This window comes from Oncorhynchus mykiss, chromosome 1 (assembly GCF_057628025.1).
Source record: "Oncorhynchus mykiss isolate SJ-2025 chromosome 1, ASM5762802v1, whole genome shotgun sequence".
Lineage (NCBI taxonomy): Eukaryota > Metazoa > Chordata > Actinopteri > Salmoniformes > Salmonidae > Oncorhynchus > Oncorhynchus mykiss.
The window spans coordinates 33,850,510-33,874,483 of NC_143022.1; the positions used below are offsets into that span (position 1 = coordinate 33,850,510).

A 23,974-nucleotide genomic window follows, 5' to 3' on the forward strand; every position below is an offset into this window, starting at 1 on the left:
CTATGGCGCTCTACTTACAGTTGAAGTTTACATACACTTAGGTTGGAGATTAAAACTTGTTTTTCAACCACTCCACAAATTTCTTGTTAAACTATAGTTTTGGCAAGTCGGTTAGGACATCTACTTTGTGCATGACACAAGTCATTTTCCAACAATTGTTGACAGACAGATTATTTCACTTAATCACAATTCCAGTGGGTCAGAACTTTACATACACTAAATTGACTGTGCTTTTAAACAGCATGGACAATTCCAGAAAATTATGTCATGGCTTTAGAAGCTTCTGGTAGGCTAATTGATATAATTTGAGTCAATTGGAGGTATACCTGTGGATGTGTTTCAAGACCTACCTTCAAACTCAGTGCCTCTTTGCTTGACATCATGAGAAAATCAAAAGGAACCAGCCAAAAATTGTAGACCTCCACAAGTCTGGTTCTTCCTTGAGAGCAATTTCCAAATGCCTGAAGGTACCACGTTCATCTGTACAAAAAATAGTACATAAGTATAAACACCATGGGACCACGCAGCCGTCATTCCTCTCAGGAAGGAGATGCGTTCTGTCTCCTAGAGATGAACGTACTTTGGTGCGAAAAGTGCAAATAGATCCCAGAACAGCAAAGGACCTTGTGAAGATGGAGGAAACAGGTACAAAAGTATCTATATCCATAGTAAAATGAGTCCTATAATCGACATAACCTGAAAGGCTGCTCAGCAAGGAAGAAGCCACTACTCCAAAACCGCCATAAAAAGCCAGACTACGGTTTACAACTGCACATGGGAACAAAGATCGTTATTTTTGGAGAAATGTCCTCTGGTCTGATGAAACAAAAATAGAACTGTTTGGCCATAATGACCAATGTTATGTTTGAGCATGGTGAAGTTATTAATTACACATTGGATGGTGTATCAATACACCCAATCACTACAAAGATACAGGCGTCCTTTCTAACTAAAATGCCAGAGACGAAGGAAACAGTTGCAGAGTTTAATGGCTGTGATAGGAGAAAATGGGAAGATGGATCAACAACATTGTAGTTACTCCACAATACTAACCTAAATGACATAGTGAAAAGAAGGAGGCCTCTACTTAATCACAATATTCCAAAACACACATCCTTTTTGTAATAAAGCACTGAAGTAAAACTGCAAAAAATGTGGCTAAGAAAAGTACTTTATGTCCTGAATACAGTGTTATGTTTGGGGCAAACTAAATATCACTGAGTACCACTCCTATTTTCAAGAATGGTGGTGGCTGCATCACGTTATGGGTATGTTTGTCACCGGCAAGGACTAGGGAGTAATTTTGGCTAAAAATAAATAGAATACATAGGCAAAATCCTAGAGAAAAATCTGGTTCAGTCTGCATTCCAACAGACACTGGGAGACAAATTCACCTTTCAGCAGGACAATAACCTAAAACACATGACCAAATATACACTGGAGTTGCTTACCAAGACAACATTGAATGTTCCTGAGTGGCCGAGTTACAGTTGACTTAAATTATCTTGAAAAATTGATGGCAAGACTTGAAAAAGGATTAGCAATGATCAACAACCAAATTGACAGCTTGAAGAAAAAAATAAAATGCAAGTATTGTACAATTCTGGTGTGCAAAGCTTTTAGACTTACGCAGAAAGACTAACAGCTGTAAACGCTGCTAAATATGATTCTAATATGTATTGACTCAGAGGCATGAATACTTTTGTAAATGAGATATTTCTGTAATTAGCACATTTGCTAACATTTCTAAAAACATGTTTCACTTTGTTAGGAGGTATTGTGTGTAGATGGGTGAGCAACAACAAAAAAATGTAATCCATTTTAGATTCAGGCTCTAACACAAAATGTGGAATAAGTCAAGGGGTATGGATACTTTCTGAAGGCACTTAGTCGACTGTAGAAGTGAAACTAACAGACTTCCTTATAACCATCCCCAAACAACCCTGTCGTTTTCTGTGCTCTTGTTTATTAGTTCTTTATTACGACTCAACTCCTGCATAAATACACTAAGGTATAGCAGCTGGGTAACAGTAGGACACAAATTCCTTTATTTCATTTCACAACATTCAAGAACAAAATGTTAGGGGAGTCCTACAGTTTAATTGCCCAGCTGCTTCCTCAGAATGTTCCTCAGAATGTTCATAAAGGAGTTGAGTGGTAATGACAGTTACACTGACAGACTACTGTATATGACTTACATCTTACATGGATTTTAAGAGTAAACATTGAAAAGGTCATTTAAAAGTAATTTTTATCATTTAACTAGGCAAGTCAGCTAATAACAAATTCAGATTTATTCATTTACAATGGTGGCCTACCAGGGAACAGTGAGTTAAACGTCTTGTTCTGGGACAGAACGACAGATTGTAACCTTGTCAGCTCGGGGATTCGATCCAGCAACTTTTCGGTTACTGGCCCAACACTAACCACTAGGCTACTTGCCGCCCCAAATTGGCTTTATCTGGCACACCCTACAAGATTTTAGCAGATCTTGACAAAACACTTCCAGTTTATACAGTTCTCCAAATTTGAAGAGCTTCATTGTCAATAGAGAACAGAAAAAAATTGACTATTTTAAATTTGTTCATTTTGTACATGAAACAATTACCCAAGATAAAGTAGTGGTGGTGGCACAGGAAGATTGAAATGTTTGAAGTTCAAATGAGAACAACTGAAAACAAGGCCTTAATTTCCCATTTTGAAGGGAATTGCATTAATTTAACCAAAATGTCCTTTATTGAAACAGATGGTACATTGTGACCTAAAATACTGACAATACAGACATGTGACTAAAAAGTACACTTCGTCCAGCCTCTGCTCCAGTGTTAATTGCACTAAAGAATCCCTGTGGGAGAGGCGAGCATAATACATTTTTAAAAATCCTAAGAGGAAAACAGGATTTGAGAGAGCAGAGGACGAGTAACTTGCAGACACATTACAGTAGATGAAGAAAACTCAAACCTAACACAGGCAGGCAAACAACTAACAGAATTGAAGGGTTTTTGTTAACATTAACATATTTTCATTCAGGAAGTGATTTAAAGTTCAAATCGTGATTTGAAAAAAACATTTACAGCAAACAATGAACAATTTCACTTCATCCCCTGATCGGACTACTCTTAACTTGGCATTACGAGTACAATTTGCATATGCCAATAACAATGAAACATTCAGTTTGTGGACTGTAGATTGTCAGCAAATAGTCAAAATATGATACATAGCAGGTTTACCAAACTAACACCAGGTAACAAATACAAAACATAGTTCTGAAAATATATTTAAGATTTTATCAGACTCAGTAAAAAGTGAGGAAGTGCACCAGAGTTCATAAGAAAATAGGATTTATTTAAAACTATGGCCAAGTATGATGTGGTACCCAGTCAAGACTTGTGAAACACTTAGCTCCGATTGTGCTTTGGGACTATGCAGTAAATAATTACAGTTTTATCAGCATACATCCACACATAAAACATCATGGTTATTCACCTAAATGTAGGAGTTTCAAGCTAAAAAGAACTTCATGTGTACTCAGCAAAAAAAGAAACGTCCCTTTGAGGACCACGTCTTCCAAAGAATTCTTAAAAATCCAAATTTACTTCACGGACCACTGTAAAAGGTTAAAAACACAGTTTCTCACCTGTGGAACGGTCGTTAAGACACTAACAGACAGTAGGCAATTAGGGTCACAGTTATGAAAACTTAGGACACTAAAGAGGCCGTTCTACTGACTCTGAAAATCACCAAAAGAAAGATGCCCAGGGTCCCTGCTCATCTGTGTGAACGTGCCTTAGGCATGCTGCAAGGCGGCACGAGGACTGCAGATGTGGCCAGGGCAATAAATTGCAATGTCCGTACAGTGAGATGCCTAAGACAGCGCTACAGGGAGACAGGACGGACAGCTGATCGTCCTCACAGTGGCAGACTACGTGTAACAACACCTGCACAGGATTGGTACATCTGAACATCACACCTGCGGGACAGGATGGCAACAACAACGGTCTGAGTTACACCAGGAACGCACAATCCCTCCATCAGTACACAGACTGTCCGCAATAGGCTGAGAGAGGCTGGACTTAGGGCTTGTAGGCCTGTTGTAAAGGCAGGTCCTCACCAGACATCACCGGCAACGTCGTCTATGGGTACAAACCCACTGTCACTGGACCAGACAGGACTGGCAAATAGTGCGCTTCACTGACGAGTCGCGGTTTTGTCTCATCAGGGGTGATGGTCGGATTCGCGTTTATTGTCAAAGGAATGAGCGTTACACCGAGGCCTGTACTCTGGAGCGAGATTGAGGTGGAGGGTCCATCATGGTCTGGGGTGGTGTGTCACAGCATCATCGGACAGAGCTTGTAGGCAATCTCAACGCTGTGCGTTACAGGGAAGACATCCTCCTCCCTCTTGTGGTACCCTTCCTGCAGGCTCATCCTGACATGATCCTCCAGCATGACAATGCCACCAGCCATACTGCTCGTTCTGTGCGTGAATTCCTGCAAGACAGGAATGTCAGTGTTCTGCCACGGCCAGTGAAGAGCCCGGATCTAAATCCCACTGAGCACGTCTGGGACCTTTTGGATCAGAGGGTGAGGGCTAGGGCCATTCCCCCCAGAAATGTCCAGGGAACTTGCAGGTGCTTTGGTGGAAGAGCGAGATAACATCTCACAGCAAGAACTGACAAATCTGGTGCAGTCCATGAGGAGGAGATGCACTGCAGTACTTAATGCAGCTGGTGGCCACACCAGATACTGACTGTTACTTTTGATTTTGACCCCCCTTTGTTCAGTGACCCATTATTCCATTTCTGTTAGTCACTTGTTCAGTTTATGTCTCAGTTGTTGAATCTTGTTATGTTCATACCAATATTTACACGTTAACTTTGCTGAAAATAAACGCAGTTGACAGTGAAGACGTTTTTTTTTTGCTGAGTTTATTTAACCATCTGAAAAACACTAATACAATGCCACTCAGTTCTCTGCGAGCAGTGTTTGAGCATTAGGCCTAGGTACGCAGCAAATGTTTTCACCGTAGGGTAAAGTAAACAACTGTCAAGAAATGTGTGTGTGTTATGTGACCAGGCATGAGTTGAAGTATACCATCTTTACTGTAAAAATGTTATGTTCTTGTGTGTCCCCATCTGCATTACCTGTGTTGTCTGACCAGATCAGAGTTCAGATAAACCACAGTAGCTGTGATATCGTCTCTGTACATGCGTGCCAGGTCCTCAGGCAGAGCCAACATAGATGCCAGTTTCTCCTGGCAGAGCTCTCCATACTGCCCGGTGCCCAGGGCATGTCTGATGAGGTGTGTGGCAGCATTGGGGTCCAGGGTGGGCATGGCAAGGGCACGGCGTTTCCACAGCAGCTCTTGCATCTGGCCCAGGTTCAACTGTCTCTCAGTGGGGGAGATTGGAGCCTAGAGGGATGACGGTTTACGACAATAGAACTGATAATTGGATATATGCACCTAGACAAAAAAACACCTGTAAGAAGTTTCTCCCTAAAGCCCTCACACACACCCTCTCATCCTTACCTGTAGATGAATCCCACTCAGGTGTTCGCCCACCAGCCGAACCGCCTCCTCAGAGCTCATCTCGTCCCACAGCCCGTCAGAGCCCAGGATCAGGAAGCGGTCCTGCGGTCGGAGGCTGTGATAGGTCAGCTGCGGCGCCACGTCCAGGTAGGGCGGGCTCAGGTAGTTGGGCGGAGTGTACTGGTAGAGGTTAAGGAAGTCCAGTTCTATTCCAGACTCCAGGCTTTCTAGAACACTCTGCTGCAGCTCAAGGCTCCACTTGAACCTTACGTCTCCAAACGAACGCAGAGGCATCAGGATCTAGAGATCACGAGATGGAGAATTAGTCACACAGAATACATGCAGAGGTAACTATACTGTATGAGTCTGTCACCAGTGACCACCGTTTCAGTCTCCAGCGCAGCCTGGTCTTTCTTATGATATACAAATAAATCTACAGTATTTGATCGAACAACTATTATGTGATAGTGGTGGTGTGTTCTGACCCCCAGCAGCCTGTTGTCAGTGATCACAGTGTCCCTCTCCGAGGGGGGGTGCTGGGCTCGGAGCCTTCCCAGCTCAGCCTCGTTTTGTGCGTTGTGGTCCTGGGACAGAGGTAAGGCGCTCCACGACCCGTCCTCCTCCTGCACCCCCAGCACTGCACGGCAGTCACCTAAGTTTACGCCACACAATAGAAAATAACTTGTGTTCAAAGAAGAAAATAATAGTATAGTATTTTAATGTCCATTTGTTGCGAACGGGGAGTAATTTAAGAGTGTCATTGTCACAGAGTTATCATGATACAATCCCATTATAGATAGCTTACAAAACATTAAGAACACCTTCCTAATATTGAGTTGCACTCCCCTTTGCCCTCAGAACAGCCAGAATTGGTCAGGGCATGGACTCTATAAGCTGTCGAAAGCGTTCCACAGGGATGCTGGCCCATGTTGACTCCAAAGCTTCCCACAGTTTTGTCAAGTTGGCTGTATGTCCTTTGGGTGGTGGACCATTCTTGCTCAACAGTTTCCCGTGTGTATTGTGATAAACCCAGCAGAGTTGCAGATCTTGACACCCTCAAAAAGGTGCGCCGGGCACCTACAAGCATACCCTGTTCAAAAGCACAAATCTTTACTCTTGCCCATTTACCCTCAATGATACACACAATCCATGTCTCTAGGCGTATCCTTCTTTAACCTGTCTCCTCCCCTTCATCTACACTAACTGAAATGGATTTAACAGGTGACATCAATAAGAATGTTCCTGTTCCCAAGAAAGCTACGGTAACTGAGCTAAACGACTACCACTCACTTCCGTCATCATGAAGTGCTTTGAGAGACTAGTCAAGGACCATATCACCTCCACCCTACCTGACACCCTAGACCCACTCCAATTTGCTTACCGCCCCGATTGGTCCACAGACGATGCAATCGCAACCACACTGCCCTAACCCATCTGGACAAGAGAAATACCTACAGTGGGGCAAAAAAGTATTTAGTCAGCCACCAATTGTGCAAGTTCTCCCACTTAAAAACATGAGCACCCCCCTATCCACATCAATGGGACAGTAGTGGAGAGGGTAGTAAGTTAAGTTCCTCGGCGTACACGTCACGGACAGCGCCGCTTCAACCTCAGGAGGCTGAAGAAATTTGGCTGGTCACCAAAAGCACTCACAAACTTCTATAGATGCACAATCGAGAGCATCCTGTCGGGCTGTATCACCGCCTGGTACAGCAACTGCTCCGCCCACAACCGTAAGGCTCTCCAGAGGAGAGTGAGGTCTGCACAACGCATCACCGGGGGCAAACTACCTGCCCTCCAGGACACCTACACCACCCGATGTCACAGGAAGGCCATAAAGACCATCAAGGACAACAACCACCCGAGCCACTGCCTGTTCACTCCGCTATCATCCAGAAGGCGAGGTCAGTACAGGTGCATCAAAGCAGGGAACGAGAGACTGAAAAACAGCTTCGATCTCAAGGCCATCAGACTGTTAAAGCCATCACTAACATTGTGTGGCTGCTACCAACATACTGACTCAAATCTCTAGCCACTTTAATAATGGAAATTGATGTAAAAATATATCACTAGCCACTTTAAACAATGTCACTTAATATAATGCTTACATACCCTACATTACTCATCTCATATGTATATGTATATACTGTAGTCTATGTCATCTACTGCATCTTGCCATCTTCATGTAATACGTGTATCACTAACCACTTTATATTTATATGCCCCACATTACTCATCTCATATGTATATACTGTACTCGATACCATCTACTGTATCTTGCCTATGCCGTTCTGTACCATCACTCATTCATATATCTTTATGTACATATTCTTTATCCCTTTACACTTGTGTGTATTAAGGTAGTAGTTTTGGAATTAATAGATTACTCGTTGGTTATTACTGCATTGTCGGAACTAGAAGCACAAGCATTTCGCTACACTCGCATTAACATTTGCTAACCATGTGTATGTGACAAATAACATTTGATTTGAATAAGGGGTCATAGCTTTCACCTGGTCAGTCCATGTCATGGAAAGAGGTGTTCTTAAATGTTTTGTACACTCAGCGTATATCCCACCCTACCTGCATTCGCCACATGGATCCCCTCAGTGCCCACGTGGGCAACACAGGCTGTGGAGCCAGCAAACGCCACCTAGTTGGATGTGTTAAACACAACAGAGAAAGTCAGGGGAGAATTGCCACCGATCCATTGCCACAATAAGTTACAGACCCAGGCAATAGCATTGCTGATTTAGGTGAGAAAATCTGAAATTCCTGATTAATCTTGAATGAGGTGGACGGCACACACTCACACCTGTATGGCAGTACTCCTTATCAGGTCGCTAGAGTGTGGGACCTGGGCCTCCAGAGAGATGTCTGTGTCCAGACGCTTAAAGGCATAATAAAGAGCATCAGGCGGACTGGGAGGGAGGCAAGGAGGATAGAGGGTTGGAGAGACGTATAAGAACCAGAAGACAAAAACAGTTGGTTAACAATCAGAGAGATGAGTCAGGCCCACACCTCATGCCATGCTCATTGTCTCACAACGTCCACACACAGCCCCACCTCATTCCGTCGCCGTGCTCCTCGCTGTCCAGAAGCTCCTGCCAGAAGACCCGGAGGTGTTCAACGTAGAGCGAGGCTGACTCTCTGTAGTTGTAGTCTCCGTGGTTTTTGTACCACTGTAGGATGGGAGGGACAGGCCTGCTCTGCTCCATGCAGTGTTCCAGCTCCTCCAGTCCTCTCTGGGACATCATGGCCACCGCCACGTAGTACAGCAGACGCTCACTGACCGCCTGGGCACACGCCCAGCCACCATGACCATCAAATACCCCGAACAGCATGCCCTTAGTCTGGGGAACAGAGACTGTCAAACATCCTGGATAACATTCCCTTAGTCTGGGGGAGAGAGAGCAGGAGGAACTGGGGGAGCATGTTAGGCATTCTCCTGCTTGTTTGTAACTAGCAACACACACACACCTGTAGGCAGGTGGCTGCGCTGCGGCGGTCCTCGTTGGGGGTGTTAGCTGCCAGCTGGTTGCTTTCAAACTTCCTCACAGCACTGAGACCCCGGCCATCAAACTCAGGGATGCTCACTGCCTGGGTTAGACAGAACAATAGGTTGTATTTAAATAACTGGAGAATAAATGATGCCTAAAACATGTTGGTTAGGGGTGAGCCATGCACCCTGATGCAGACAGGGTGTGAATGCAGACCATATACCAAAATCACTCCATGGAAAAATACTAGACTGTACTAGATCAACAACCTTCATTAGAAAAAGGCATTCTCCTGCTTGATGGCTTATATCAAGGGTTTTCGGTCCTGAGAAAGCCCAGCCCAATGCCATCACGCCTGATTCAACTACCCAAGGGCATTAATGATAGGTTAAAACAGGTGCAATTTTGTTGGGGTGGAACGAAAATGTGCATCCTGAAGTGGCCCACATACAGATGGGAAATGAACACTCCTGCTTTATATGATTACGTAGTGATTATTATAATAAGTGCTACCTGCTCGTTGGCTCGCAGGATGCTGCTGATCTGGACACGGCTCAGCTGAAAGTCCAGGTCCTGACGGGTGGAGAGGAAGCGCATGGTGGCCCCAGACCTACACCTAGCACCAGACACAGAGCAGCCCCAGGAGGAGAGGCAGGCTCGCTGGGTCAGACTGGGCCACTGAGAGGGGGAGGGGCAGGAGGGTATGGAGGAGTAGAGGGCATGATGGCCAAAAGAGAAAGACAGGAGAAGGAATGGATAGATATAATGACAGGCCAGCATTTACATCGATAGTGCAAGCGTTCGCTCCCTCCAAGGGCTGCAATCCAAGTCATCCATTAATGTTATTTAGTCTACTTGCTGAGTGCAAACACCTGGTTTCGCAGACAATTGTCCTAAACCAGTCACTGATTGAACGCTTTGGTGTTTCTGATCTCTCAGACAGCACCTACCTGGGGAGAGAGAGGGCTGAGGGTGCTGCTTGCAGCTCGCAGAAGGATGCGGCCACACACATGGCTAGACATCCGAAGGCTTGAGGATGAGAGGCTCTGATGTGCCTCAGACCTAGAAAACAGCGGCTAATCAATAAAATGTCTGCAATTATCACCTGCACACCTGATTAAGCTTATCGGATTTGGGAGTGGAAATAGCTAGCTACTTTTGTCGTTCAAGTAGAGCGCGGACACAAGATGCAAGCACTAACGTTATAACACATGTTTGGTGCAGCTAGCGCTAAGTTGGCTATATATGTAGATTTAATGTGGAAACAAATTCAGGTAACGTTAGCTAGCTAGCTAAAATATAAACAGGATACAGTAACGTAACCTGCTAGCCTACATCAGATCGTGCTCATTAGTGCACACACTGTAGCAACGTTATGCAACGTCGCTAGCTAACGTTACTTACACCGTTTGGGTTAACTTTAACAGTTAATGCTACGGTGTGCTTAGATGAATACGACCAAACAGACTGCCGGTGTTAGCTAGCCACCACTGATGTGCGCAGAATAGCAAGCGAAGTTGTCCACCGAATGCTTTGCAAGCGATACTTAGATAGCGATATTTATCGGACGTATAATAATGAATCAGGTATCTAACGAGTGAAGAAGTGTAAATCAAACCATTCTCAGATCGACTGCTGCGGTGTGTGCCAGCTGCCCAAAAGAACAAGACAGGTAAGCTACTGCTTGCCTGTCATCGACACCTTCTTCTTTGAGATTGGGGGTTGACGAGCCGTCCAATTTTAAAGGTGCATACACTGCCAACTACTGTACTGGAGTGTGAGGCCAGTCACGTCATACCTACATTTAATTATCTTCAGTCCTGTTCCTCTAAGAAAGTGAAATAGAGCCCTAGATACCACTTCTAAACCATACAGTTCACAAAATATCAACACATGTTCCACCATTTCCTCCACTGAACACTCATCACACAGACCTGTTTCATGTCGCTCTATCGTCCACAATGTGGCATTCAAACCTGTATGCCCATACCTTGGTCTGCTCCACACAACATCCTCTCTCCTACATCCCATACTCCCCACCTCTTCCTCAACTGACCGGTGCACATGATAAAATTACTACCTTTACCAAAGAACGAGCCCTTTTGCCCGGATCAAGGACTTGACTTCCCTACAGCCCAACAGAACCTGAATATCTCAAATCAAATCAAATTGTATTTGTCACAAGCGCCGAATAGAACAGGTGAAATGTGAACTTACAAGCCCTTAACCAACAATGCAGTTCAAGAAATAGTTAAGAAAATATTTACTAAATAAAAAAAATCTTAAAGTAACACAAGAAAGTTACATAACAATAACAAGGCTATATACAGGGGGTACCGGTACCGAGTCAATGTGCGGGGGTACAGGTTACAGGTCGGGATAATTTGTAATGTGACTCTGCATAGATAATAAACAGCGAGTAGCAGAGGTGTAAATAGTCTGGATGGCCATTTGATTAATTGTTCAGCAGTCTTATGGCTTGGGGGTAGAAGCTGTTATTAAGGAGCCTTTTGGTCCTAGACTTGGCGCTCCGGTACCGCTTGCCATGCGGTAGCAGAGAGAACAGTCTATGACACCGCCAAGTATATAGGTCCTGGATGTCAGGAAGCTTGGCCACAGGGATGTACTGGGCCATACACTGTAGAACATTTCGGTCAGATACTGAGCAGTTGCCTGTTCGGCCCTCATTAACTCACACAGCTTATTGCATCTTCCTCATCACATATTTCACATTCCCACCTCTCTTCCATACAGCCACATCATCAGCATACAAGGCCACACCCACTCCTTGTCCTGCCTATTATGTCATCTACAGCAGTGGTTCTCAACTGGTTTTGCCTGGGGACCCAAATTTGACAATGACAATTGAGTCGCGACCCAACATTATGAACTGTCGATGATTACATTTTATAATGTTGTGTTGCAGCTACCTTCTTGGGAAGGCTTCACTTGCAAAATAGGCTCTCAATTATGGTATTAAAGAAAGTCATTACACAGCCATATTAACTGAGCAAACTTTTATTATCAGTTGAAGAGAATAGGCCATTTAATTAGGTGACCAGTTCAGGAGTGGGTGTAAGGAATGATCAGACTCAGAACATGACATCAAAACCAGTCCAATAATGTTAATGAACAGTAACACATACCAGTGTTTAAAAATAGAAAAAACAGCAATCAGCAGAAATTCTTAATCATCAATTACAATGTCAATAGTTTCACAACCTTACATTTTTTTTTTAAAGGTGTAAGTTTTTAACCAGTTCAATAAAATGTCATATGCATGTCAGAATGAATTAACAATAATAATTAAAATAGTGAATCATAACTTTAGTTTTCAGCCACTTTAACACAGATAGGTAGTGCTGAACGGTAGCATGATTCTGATTTCATGACAGGCGAGAACAGGATACTATCCCATTACGCTGCACCAGAACTTTCGTGGTGTCATTTCAGGGAAGTGCATGCTCAGTCCGCGATCAAATGACAGCTCCACCATCAGATTTTCTTTGTTGCTTGGCAACGTGACGCGTCCCATCTCCACTCTAAAGGGGTCCGGTATCCAGTCGTCTTGTCTCTTGTTCTCCTCCGGGAAGTAGTCGCACCCTGCAACCCCACAAATGGTTTGTGGGTGAGGTAATAAATACTAGACATAACATGACAATAAGGATTTTTCAATCACAATTCTAAACATATCATGTAAAAATAAATGTCATACAGTATGAAGGATGAACATAGAAGTACATTAGATGTGCACCTAACCAAGTCTAAGAATATTAAATATTATCATGGAGTTAACTGGAATTGGAGTTGAATGTTTCTGATGACACACACTTTAATAATTATGGCCCTTGTTCTGTCACTTTAAAGTAAATGGTGAAGATGTAAACAGTATTGTCAGCAACACCTTATCTATGATACATAATCTCCCTAATATGTGACAATGACCCATTAAGTTGCATAATGATTAATCCCCCCCCAAAGTTTACCTACAGGTAGTGTATGCCAATGGGCGACCTGTCTGGTTACCCCCTTTTCTCAACATCAATCAAACACCATAACCAAAAACAATACTCACACGTGGGGACAAAGTGACATGTATCCTAAACCACACTAGATCTACAAACATATGGCATTTACAGAGATTGCTCCAGAGAGAACAACTGACAGGGTTTTTAAACCAAGGGAAGGGAACTGTGATTGGGTAGGAGAAAAGGAGCAGGTGTCTTCTGATTAGCGACTGATTGGGGAATGATTGCCATCTGTGAGTAGGGGGAGAGAAAAGAAATACACCCAGGATACACACAGAATACTTGTATCTGTAACAACTGACATTTTCAGATCATATTTTGACAAAACACATTGGTGCTTACAATGGTGGGCACTGTCATCTGTGGTCTTTGTGATATGACTTTAAGCACGTTCTGATGAAACTGTCACGCTGTCAAACTGTTACGCTTTGTTCTGTTTTAGATTGAATGTTTTGCATGCCAACGGTGGTTCCATGTGCTGTACCTAGGGATGAATACAAATGAGTTCAATAGAGTGAAGAACACAAACTGGAAGTGATGTCTTTGTTTAAAATGTATGCTATACCCCATCCACACTGAAGAGGCTCTGTAATGTACATCAACCAGGAAAAGAGGAAGTTAACACTGAAATGTTTTGTACGTATTTGACGTAAAGTGTCTGACATTTTGGAAAATAGTAAAGGTCTACAATTTGTTTAATTTGTCAATATTTAATTTTAATTCATTGATTATCTGGCCACCATTATTGTGGTTACATGTTCAGTATATGTATTGCCTGAACCCACTACAGCCTACCTTACTGACTGTGCAGTTCACTCTCCATGTCTGCTTTGGACAATTAATAACATGACTCTCATACTTTGCCCTTTTTCCTTTATGGTTGATATTAACGATGAAGGGAGATATTCTCTTTCTGTCCTATTGTGTACCACTGTTAAATACTGTGGCAAAATAAAGACTTAAGGAAAGGGAAAATAAAAGTACTCAAAACGACCAATTTATCACAGATAAATATGAAAGAAAAGGGTAAATACAACACTGGATTGAACCCCCTAATTGTCAAACTATTAATGTACAACAATATAGAAGATACAAAACTAGAGGTTATGCAGTATGGGTATACATATATCCACTGCACACTTCTTAGGTGTGTAATTTACATGACCGAGGAGCTATTGAAATTCTAGTTTGAAAAATAAATGTAAAATGGACAAAGTAAAGGGTGTGCAATATGTAGACCCACTGAGTGTACATTCTGAACCTTGTTTGAGGTCAGTAGGTCACATAACCAAGGCGATATTGAAATGTCAAATCACCTGAGATGAAGTGTCAAAAGGGTGTGCAATATAGAAGGGTAGTCAGTGGACATTCGGAACCTTGGTTGAGGTTACATGACCAAGGAGCTATTTGAATGTTTAAAAAAAGTCTGCACCCAATACAGCTAGCCTTCAACATATTCTTATAGCCTACATATTCCTACCTCTGATTTCTATCGAATTGTGTCCATTTTCTGTTTTAGATTTTCACAAATATGAAACAATAGATGGTATCATCATGAAACAATATCAATTTAGATCATACAAGGGACAAAACTTACCTTAAATTGAAAATATATTTTGTCAGTGGTTGCTTGTTGTGAGCGCTGAGGGAACTTTATGCACTTGGCCAGATGACTCCATCTTTGTTGCATTCTTCACATGATTTGGCACAGTATTTGCAAATGTACACAGCATTTCCTTCTACATTGGCTGCAGTGAAATGTCTCCACACATATAGTGCCCATTGCATTTTCCTGTTAAGATTTGTTTTTTTTAAACAAAACGAATACAATTCCATGTACAGATAAATAGTTAGCAGTTAGATTAAACAACTGTAAAATAAATGTTTTAAAATGAAACATGTATGGAAACAGGTGAATTAACACTCCTCAGTTAGCAGGCTCAAGCAAGCTAAAACCCACATTGTAGCAAAAACTAACTAGCAGAAATTAACAAGTTAGAAAATGGTTTAAACACACTTTGCTGTAGGCTACTATTTAACAAAAAATGTATTTCATATAAAATATTCCCACCCAGTATTGTAATCAAAACATACCAGAAAGCATGTAGTCCTTGGCTCAGACAGTATAGTAGCGCGTGCTCAATAGCATCTCATTAATGTGCAAGATCTTGAATCAGCTGTACATGTGATGGAAGAGCACATGTGAAGGGAGAATGTACTGTACTGTACATGCAGAGGGTTGCAATTCCATTGAATTGGGGATACTTTAACCAAAATATGCCAAAAGACCTAGAATTAATTGCCTTGTGTATCCCACAAAAAAGGGTCACTGTTATAAGCTAACTTTTTTGATGATTTTAAGCAAAATTCCCCAGATTCCAGGGCTTAACTTCCCATGGAAAAGGTCCGGGAAAATTCCTGAAATTTACCGGAACATTTCTGACCCTTTGCAACCCTAGATGCAGCCATCATTTACTATTTTGCGTGTAGGGTTACTATACGTAACTTTAACCCATTTTATAAGAGATTCTCCAAAATTGAAATATTACAGGCATTTATATATAAACTCCAGTCGTACTTGATCAAAAGCCTTTTCAAAGACAGCTATGAAAATCAGGCCTGGTTTCCCAGACATTTCATAGTGTTCTATTGTTTCCAGTACTTGTCTTATATTATCTCCAATGTATCGTCCATGTAAAAAAAACTGTCTGATTAGGAGGACTAATATCTGACAAAATCTTTTTAATTCTATGCGCTAAGTATTTAGCTGGAAATTTTGCATCACAACACTGAAGTGTAAGAGGCCTCCAATTTTTTTAATGGACTGTATCTTTATATGTACCACTTGGATCCTGTTTCAGTAATAATGAAATCAGACCTTGTTGTTGAGTGTACAACAATCTACCATTTTTATAGGAGTGGTTAGAACATGCTAATAACGGTCCTCTGAGTATATAAAAAAAAGTTTGGTATACCTCCACTTGTATGCCATCCAGCCCTGGAGTTTTCCCAGAGTTAAAGGCTTTAATTGCATCAAGAAGTTCCTTCTCTGTAATTTGGCCGTCACATGAGTCTTTCTGTACAGATGTTAATTTTACATTATTAATACGGGGGAAATTTATACAATTAGCTTCGGTTAGTGGAGATGGAGGAGACTGACACGAAAACATATGCTTAAAGTACTTTACTTCCTCTTTCAAAATATTGTTTGGTGAATCATGAGTGACTCCATCATTTGTAACAAATGTCTGTAAAAAAATGTTGGTAGCATTTCTATGTTGAAGATTGAAAAATAATTTGGTGCGTTTTCCCTAATATTCCTTCCAGTTCGCTTTATTTAAAAAAATATATTACACTGGATCTTTCTTGAATAAGTTCCTCCATTTATTTTTGTTTTTCCTCTAAGTTACTCTGAGCCTCTATGGTACAGTTTTTATTGCTATCTATCTGTACTGTTAGTCCTTCAATTTCCTTTGTTAATATAGACTCGACCTAAATTGCTTTTGTTTTATAGATGAGTCCTGAATTGCATGGCCTCTAAAGGCACATTTAAAAGTGGCCCATACAATAAGGGGATCTCCTATGTTATGTCGGAAAAAGTCAGTTATAAATGATTCTGTCCTAGTTAAAAACAAGTTATCATCCAGTAGGCTTTGATCAAATTTCCAATAGCCTCGCATACGTGTAAATTATGTAAGAGTAATATATATATGATGTCAATTGTGTGATGATCCGACTGCATTCTGTCCCCTATCAACACTTTTTAAACTTTTGGTGCCAGAGAGAATGACATAAGAAAGTAATCAAGACGACTAGCTTGATTAAGCCTCCGCCATGAATATCTAACTAGGTCAGGGTATTTAAGCCTCCATATATCCACTAATTCCAACATATCAATGACATTCATGATTTCCTTAAGTGCCTGAGGGTGATACTGTAGCTATGCTTAGTCTAATACAGTGACAACCAAAAAATTACCAAAAAAGATTTAGTTCGGTCAACGTAACCTAAATAGGATGTGAAGGTCTATGGTTCTGATTTCTGTGTGCGTATGCATGCAAGTAGAAAAAACATGTTGACTCACCCTACTTGTACAGAAACGCCAATGCCATCATCCTCTTTTTCATGTTGACAAAAAAGTCTATACTCTGTCATACAGTACACCCTTTATTTTTTATTGTCTTATAGGCTACCTGGCTAAAATGCTTGCTTGCTAGCATTACTTCCTTTCATGTGCAACATTAGCCTCCTACATTTAGCTACATATTGAACTTCCATCCTCTCAGTCCAGGGGCACAATGTGTATGCATTTATGGTTGGATCAGAATTGCGGTTATAATCATTGGCCAGTATGGAGAATTAAGTAAAACCACAAGTCCAAATCCCTATCTCCATCTATGGCTAATTGAAGAATGGGACCATTTTTGCTAGCTAGCCACCGGAGGGAAACAACACAACGAGATGCAACAAATGAGGTTGTTTCTGTCAATTGTGCATTTCTCTTGAAGCGATGTGATAGGAGTCAAGCCAAATCCAAACCAAAAATGCCTTTTCAACATTGGAAATATACGTATTTTAAACACCCGAAAATACTTATTTTCAACTTTAATTCAAAACCTAAATTGAACTAAACTTCAATGTCTGGAAAATATGTATTTTAGACATCTTTTCAATGTAATTTTGCTTACTGGGACTATTCTAGTTTTACAGGGGGCAGCTATGTTTTGGTCTCCTCTAGAGCAGCATGTTAGTTTTAGCCACAGGCTGTAGCTGGATGCATCTCCCATCCTCACCTGATTCAGAATATATAATTTTCATAGTCATGGAATGCTTGGTTCAATACAATAGCTATGGCGAGAGAACCACATATCCAGTATAAAACTAATTTAGCCCCGGTCTCAAACCGCGTACCTGAGAGCAACTCGGGGTCCTGAGGAAAAGGCTATAAGGACACAGAAGCCTGACGCCCAAACGATTTCATTTCAGAATGTATCAAAATTAGGTTAGGGTTTGGGTAGTCTCGTGTTGCCATACCTCCAAAATCACAATGTTGTCGGGCCTGGTTCGCGACGAGGTTAGGTTAAGGTAATGGTTAGCGTTAGGTTTTTGCTAGTCGATCTGAGCGTCAGCTGTGTCCTTATAGTTTCTCCCCGACTCTCTCCTTCGTGGTCCTGAAGTTTTACAGGAAAGCATAGTATGGAGGAATGCAGCATCATTATCCAACTTCCACCTCCCTGATCCTAGATTTCCACTAGTTACTATAACCACAAAGTCATCATTGTTTATTGTAAAAGTGAATGACAACAAAAATGGGATTTTTGATCATAATTAATGGTAAGGGTTAGACATAAGGTTAGCAGTGTGAAAATCACATTTTCAAAAGATAAATTGTCTTCTTCATCTTCTATGAGGTTTAACAGCGGTTGGCATCCAATTTGTTGCATTACCAACACCTACTAGACTGGAGTACAACTCCCTTATACTTTGCTTGAAAAAATAATAAAAATGTACTAAATAAATACCTTACCATCTAACACTACACTCACTATTTTCAAAATGATATACAGAATTTAACACCATCCTACTCCACTAATTAAATGTATTTATTCCTACCTCATGCCATCATCCTGAAAGGATGGGACATCACCACTTAACACACCCTGTAACTCTTCTGATGTCAAGTCTTGAACACCCAAATACCACCACAACCTCACTTTTCTGAGACTTCCGATCCATCCCTGCAGTACAATTGATAAGCATTGGTATAAATGCAAAAAATCCAATCTTACTGAAACTTATTTCACTTTTTGGCCTATCCCTCTGTAATGGTACATCTCTACTACTCCTCCCCCTTAACCCATCTTCCTCTACTTTCTTCACTGCCTCAGCATATGGCAACTTCTGCTCTACTCTAACCCTGGAAACCTCAACCTGCCTCTCTCGCACCAGACATTTCTGATCCCCAGCCCCATGGGCACCCCTACAATTAACACATTCCACTACTTTCCTCAATTCTAAACATCCCTTTGTCTCATGCCCTTCTGCACATTTCTCACACCTTGGACCCTCCCTCCTACACACTGCTGCCACATGCCCATAAGCTTGACACCTGTAACATCGTAATGTATTCGGCACATACGCTCGTACAGGATAACTTATATATTCTAACTTCACTGTGTCAGGCAAAGACTCAACTTCCAAACTCAAAAGAACAGACAATGACTCTTCTGATTCCCGACTCTCTCCAACCTGTCTGCGTCGCATCAATTGACGAGCATCACATACACCGGGAATCTTTGCCCTCAGCTAGTCAACTTTTATATCTACTGCTACCCCAGTTATCACTTTTCTTGAGAATGAAACAATTAACTTTTTTTGCCCCCATTAGTTTTACTTCGAGCGCATTCTTACTCTGCCCAACAGAAACACAAACAATTATCACTAGACCACTTCTGGTTACCCTCACTGATTCCACATGACCCAACTCTTTTTTCACCCACTGTGAAACCACAAATGGAGTCCCCTTTTTCCATAAACCTCGCTCCTACTGTCACAGACTCTTCTTTATCCTGATCCTCGGTGCATACTTCACCCTCATTCACTTCCATTTCTCCTCCTGTCTTTACCTCCCTCTGCTTACACTTTCTTCCCTTCACTTTCTTCCCTTCTTCTTTAACAAACCATCTCCCTTTTTTCAACCATTCTTATCTGACTCAAGCTCACCCTCTTCTTCCCTCTCTCTCTTAGACCTTCTTCCCTCTCTCTTATACCTTCTCTCCCGCTCCATATCCCTCCATTCCTCCTCTGTTTTCAACGTATACGTCTCCTCATGATAATACTGCACTACGCCTGACCGCCATCTCCTTCCCGCCTTCTCCAGGGCAGTGTTGCCAACTCCTCAATAAGTAAAGTAGCTATTGGCTGTCCTAAAAGTCACTAAATTACATCATCACCTAATTTGCATAATTAGCCATGTGCATGTAATTGTGATGGATGCTGTAGGAGAGAGGAATAACATTGTGGGAGAGACAAAAAGTGAGTAAAAAACACCCTAATATGTTTAGAACTACAAATGAACTTTCTTCTGTCGATTCTTGTTTTTTTTCATGTCACAATTCCAACCCTCCTCCTTTATCCAGGCTTGGGACCTGCAAAAGTGACCCAAAAGAGACACTGGCGGTGTCTCTTTTATTTGATTTTTTATTTGATTGATTTTTGTTTTTTAGTTCAATTTTCTTAATTTGGTTTGGTTTTTAACCTTATGGTCCACAACAAGTAAAACATGAACATTTTTAACCATAACATTTTTTTACATGTTTTTGTATACACTCTAAATGAACAATCTAAATGGACCCAAAAGAAACAATAGAAACAACTGTCAATTGCAATGTGAGAAAATTATGGTAACTAGTCTGGCCCTAATTCGGTTATTTTTTTTAATTTTCAGAACCCCCTCCACACACACAAGATGTGCTGGCTCACAGAAAGAGTGGGTCATCGTCATTTTGGTAAAGGGAGCTGACTTAAATGAGTAAGCAGCTGATGTGCCAAAAAGTTGAAAAACATTATCAGGCAGCTGGTGCTCATAGCAAGCCTCACCAGACACCTTCAGTCCCATATTGAATGTACAGAATGGAGTTAAGGGTCTGCAAGAACATCCGATTTCTAAGGTTGCTTTTTACACACTCATCTGGCTGTATACTCTCTCGACTTCAGCATTCAAGTGTGGCGAGGACAACACAGACACAGCAGCCATGGCAGGTTCTTGAAACGGGTTGATATCAGCTGCATCCCTGAACTTCCAAATCTCACTCCAGAAGCCCAGTGTGTTTTTTGTCTCATTCCATTTACCAAGATGGGTGGAACGCCATTGCTGGACAATCTTGCCTATCTCTGCAGGTGAGTAGCCAAGGAGCTTGGCTATTTTTTATATTTCTCCAAGGCTCTTATTGTGCTTTAGAGTTTCCTCCACATTGAAAACTGACATGTACTGCAATTCTTCGATGTGTCCAGCAGTCTCACCCTCAACTCATTAGTGAGGGAGATGGTGAAGGCTACACACCCCTTTCAGACATTGTTTTCATCCTCAGGCGCAAGGTGGAGCTCAGCTGCCTTTGACTCAAAAAGGTAACCAAGGTATGGTTTGGGACTGATGTATCCATCTATTGGCCCTTTGAGAACATCAACATTTGCCAGTGGATTCAGCACCCTGCTGCTCACAGACTTGATCAGGCTAACCAAACTGTCAAGTAGCTTAAGAAGATCTACTTGCTCTCCCTTAAAAACTTTGATGGCCAACTGTACCTCACCCAGAACTGACTTCATAAAAGTCAGATACAATATGTTTTGAAGATCACTGTACATGGAGTATAAAACCTCAGCCATGTAGCAGTGTTCACTGGACTTGGTGACTGCGAAATGCAGCCTAAGCTCCCCCCACTGGTCCAAATGTGTGAAACCGCGGGTTCAATAGAGAGCCAACATGTGGCACACACCTTGGTTATCTGTAAAGGTTTCCCCACACAGTTGATGGTCTCATATATGGCCTTGTAGGCCTCCCTGCGCTTTGGAGACACTGAAAACCAGTTATAAGTATCTCGTACCAAGTACTCCACACTACGGGGATGGTGTATTTGGAAGCATTACTTACAGCAAGCTGCAGAGAGTGGCACACACAGCGAATAAGAACCAGATATTTGAAGCCATACTCCTCCTTCAGCACTTTATGGACCCCATTGTTAATCCCCGTCATAACAGAGGCATTGTCAGTCCTTATTCCCAGGAGTTTTTAAGACAACACTTCTCGAGGAAAGCCACAACAGCACAGGCTATAGATTTGGAATCTCCTCCCTCCAACTCAACAAGCCCTAGAAATGATGACACAATTGTCTGCTTGGTGTCACTAAAGTACGTTATCACAACCCCTAGGTACTTAGAAACACTTACATCCGTGGACTCATCGAGAAGGAGGCTGAAACGCTGGTCACCCATATCTGCAACCAACTTTTTCAGAAAGTATGGTGCTAGAACACCATTAATAATTTCCGTGCACTTTGAAGTAGGTAGCAGCAGTGGAGTCGGAGAAAGAAGCTCTACATGCTTCTCCAATGTGATCACATGCCAGCATGGAACAGTGTTCAGCGATAGTTAATGCCATGCCATGGTGGCCTCAGCCTTTTTTGCAGAGTCAATTTTTTAAACTATAAATGGCAGCTTGTTTTGGGTGGAACTGTTATAAGGCTTTGCCTTTTGAGTATGTTTTTGAGTTGTCATGTGTTTTTTTACATCACTAAGTTTGGCGTAGAAATCAGCCTTACAATGCAGGCAGTATGCCCGTGTACCATCTCCAATAAATGGCTTCAACCAGGCTTTGAATTCAGGATTTGATTCCCACTCCTTTCTGTATTTTTGAGTGTACAGTCGTGGCCAAAAGTTTTGAGAATGACACGAATATTAATTTCCACAAAGTTTGCTGCTTCAGTGTCTTTAGATATTTTTGTCAGATGTTACTATGGAATACTGAAGTATAATTACAAGCATTTCATAAGTGTCAAATGCTTTTACTAACAATTACATGAAGTTGATGCGAAGTCAATATTTGCAGTGTTGACCCTTCTTTTTCAAGACCTCTGCAATCTTTCCTGGCATGCTGTCAATTAACTTCTGGGCCACATCCTGACTGATGGCAGCCCATTCTTGCATAATCAATGCTTGGAGTTTGTCAGAATTTGTGGATTTTTGTTTGTATTGTATTGTTGGTCCACTCTCTTCTTGAGGATTGACCACAAGTTCTCAATGGGATTAAGGTCCGGGGAGTTTCCTGGCCATGGACCCAAAATATCTATGTTTTGTTCCCCGAGCCACTTAGTTATCACTTTTGCCTTATGGCAAGGTGCTCCATCATGATGGAAAAGGCATTGTTCGTCACCAAACTGTTCCTGGATGCTTGGGAGAAGTTGCTCTCGGAGGATGTGTTGGTACAATTATTTATTCATGGCTGTGTTCTTAGGCAAAATTGTGAGTGAGCCCACTACCTTGGCTGAGAAGCAACCCCACACATGAATGGTCTCAGGATGCTTTACTGTTGGCATGACACAAGGCTGATGGTAGCGCTCACCTTCTCTTCTCCGGACAAGCTTTTATCCGTATGCCCCAAACAATCGGAAAGGGGATTCATCAGAGAAAGTGACTTTACCCCAGTCCTCAGCAGTCCAATCCCTGTACCTTTTGCAGAATATCAGCCTGTCCCTGATGTTTTTCCTGGAGAGAAGGGGCTTCTTTGCTGCCCTTCTTGACACCAGGCCATCCTCCAAACGTCTTTGCCTCACTGTGCGTGCAGATGCACTCACACCTGCCTGCTGCCATTTCTGAGCAAGCTCTGCACTGATAGTGCCCCGATCCCGCAGCTGAATCAACTTTAGGAGACGGTCCAGGAGCTTGCTGGACTTTCTTGGGCGCCCTGAAGCCTTCTTCACAACAATTGAACCGCTCTCCTTGAAGTTCTTGATGATCCGATAAATGGTTGTTTTAGGTGCAATCTTACTGGAAGCAATATCCCTGCCTGTGAAGCCCTTTTTGTGCAAAGCAATGATGACGGCACATGTTTCCTTGCAGGTAACCATGGTTGACAGAGGAAGAACAATGATTCCAAGCACCACCCTCCTTTTGAAGCTTCCAGTCTGTTATTCGAACTCAATCAGCGGTGATCTCCAGCCTTGTCCTGGTCAACACTCACACCTGTGATAATGAGAGAATCACTGACATGTCAGCTGGTCCTTTTGTGGCAGGGCTGAAATGCAGTGGAAATGTTTTTTGGGGGGATTAAGTTAATTTGCATGACAAAGAGGGACTTTGCAATTAATTCATCTGATCACTCTTCATAACATTCTGGAGTATATGCAAATTGCCATCATACAA

At 42.1% G+C, this 23,974-nt stretch overlaps 2 protein-coding genes and 1 long non-coding RNA gene across 4 annotated transcripts in view; 1 reads left to right on the forward strand and 2 right to left on the reverse strand.

Moving 5' to 3' along the window:
* tmem253 (transmembrane protein 253) overlaps window positions 1-23,974 on the forward strand; it is a 224,515-nt gene that overhangs the window by 158,209 nt on the left and 42,332 nt on the right. The gene's annotated exons all lie outside the window — the stretch shown is intronic.
* On the reverse strand, window positions 2,714-10,783 carry pdp2 (putative pyruvate dehydrogenase phosphatase isoenzyme 2). Of its 2 annotated transcripts, none has more exons than XM_021598857.3 (10): window positions 10,648-10,783; window positions 9,980-10,091; window positions 9,543-9,707; window positions 9,010-9,129; window positions 8,596-8,882; window positions 8,345-8,450; window positions 8,113-8,182; window positions 6,015-6,181; window positions 5,530-5,829; window positions 2,714-5,412 (listed from the first exon to the last, which is right to left on the reverse strand). In XM_021598857.3, exons 2-10 carry the CDS (start codon window positions 10,049-10,051, stop codon window positions 5,140-5,142), a joined length of 1,560 nt encoding a protein of 519 aa, XP_021454532.3. In that variant the 5' UTR covers window positions 10,052-10,091; window positions 10,648-10,783; the 3' UTR covers window positions 2,714-5,139. The 2 variants fall into 2 exon arrangements, with proteins under 2 accessions (XP_021454532.3, XP_021454540.3); XM_021598865.3 differs by having other exon boundaries at window positions 10,434-10,728.
* On the reverse strand, window positions 12,032-13,182 carry LOC110521450 (uncharacterized). The gene is made up of 2 exons (XR_002473147.3): window positions 13,105-13,182; window positions 12,032-12,632 (listed from the first exon to the last, which is right to left on the reverse strand). It is a non-coding gene; the product is annotated as an uncharacterized LOC110521450 (long non-coding RNA).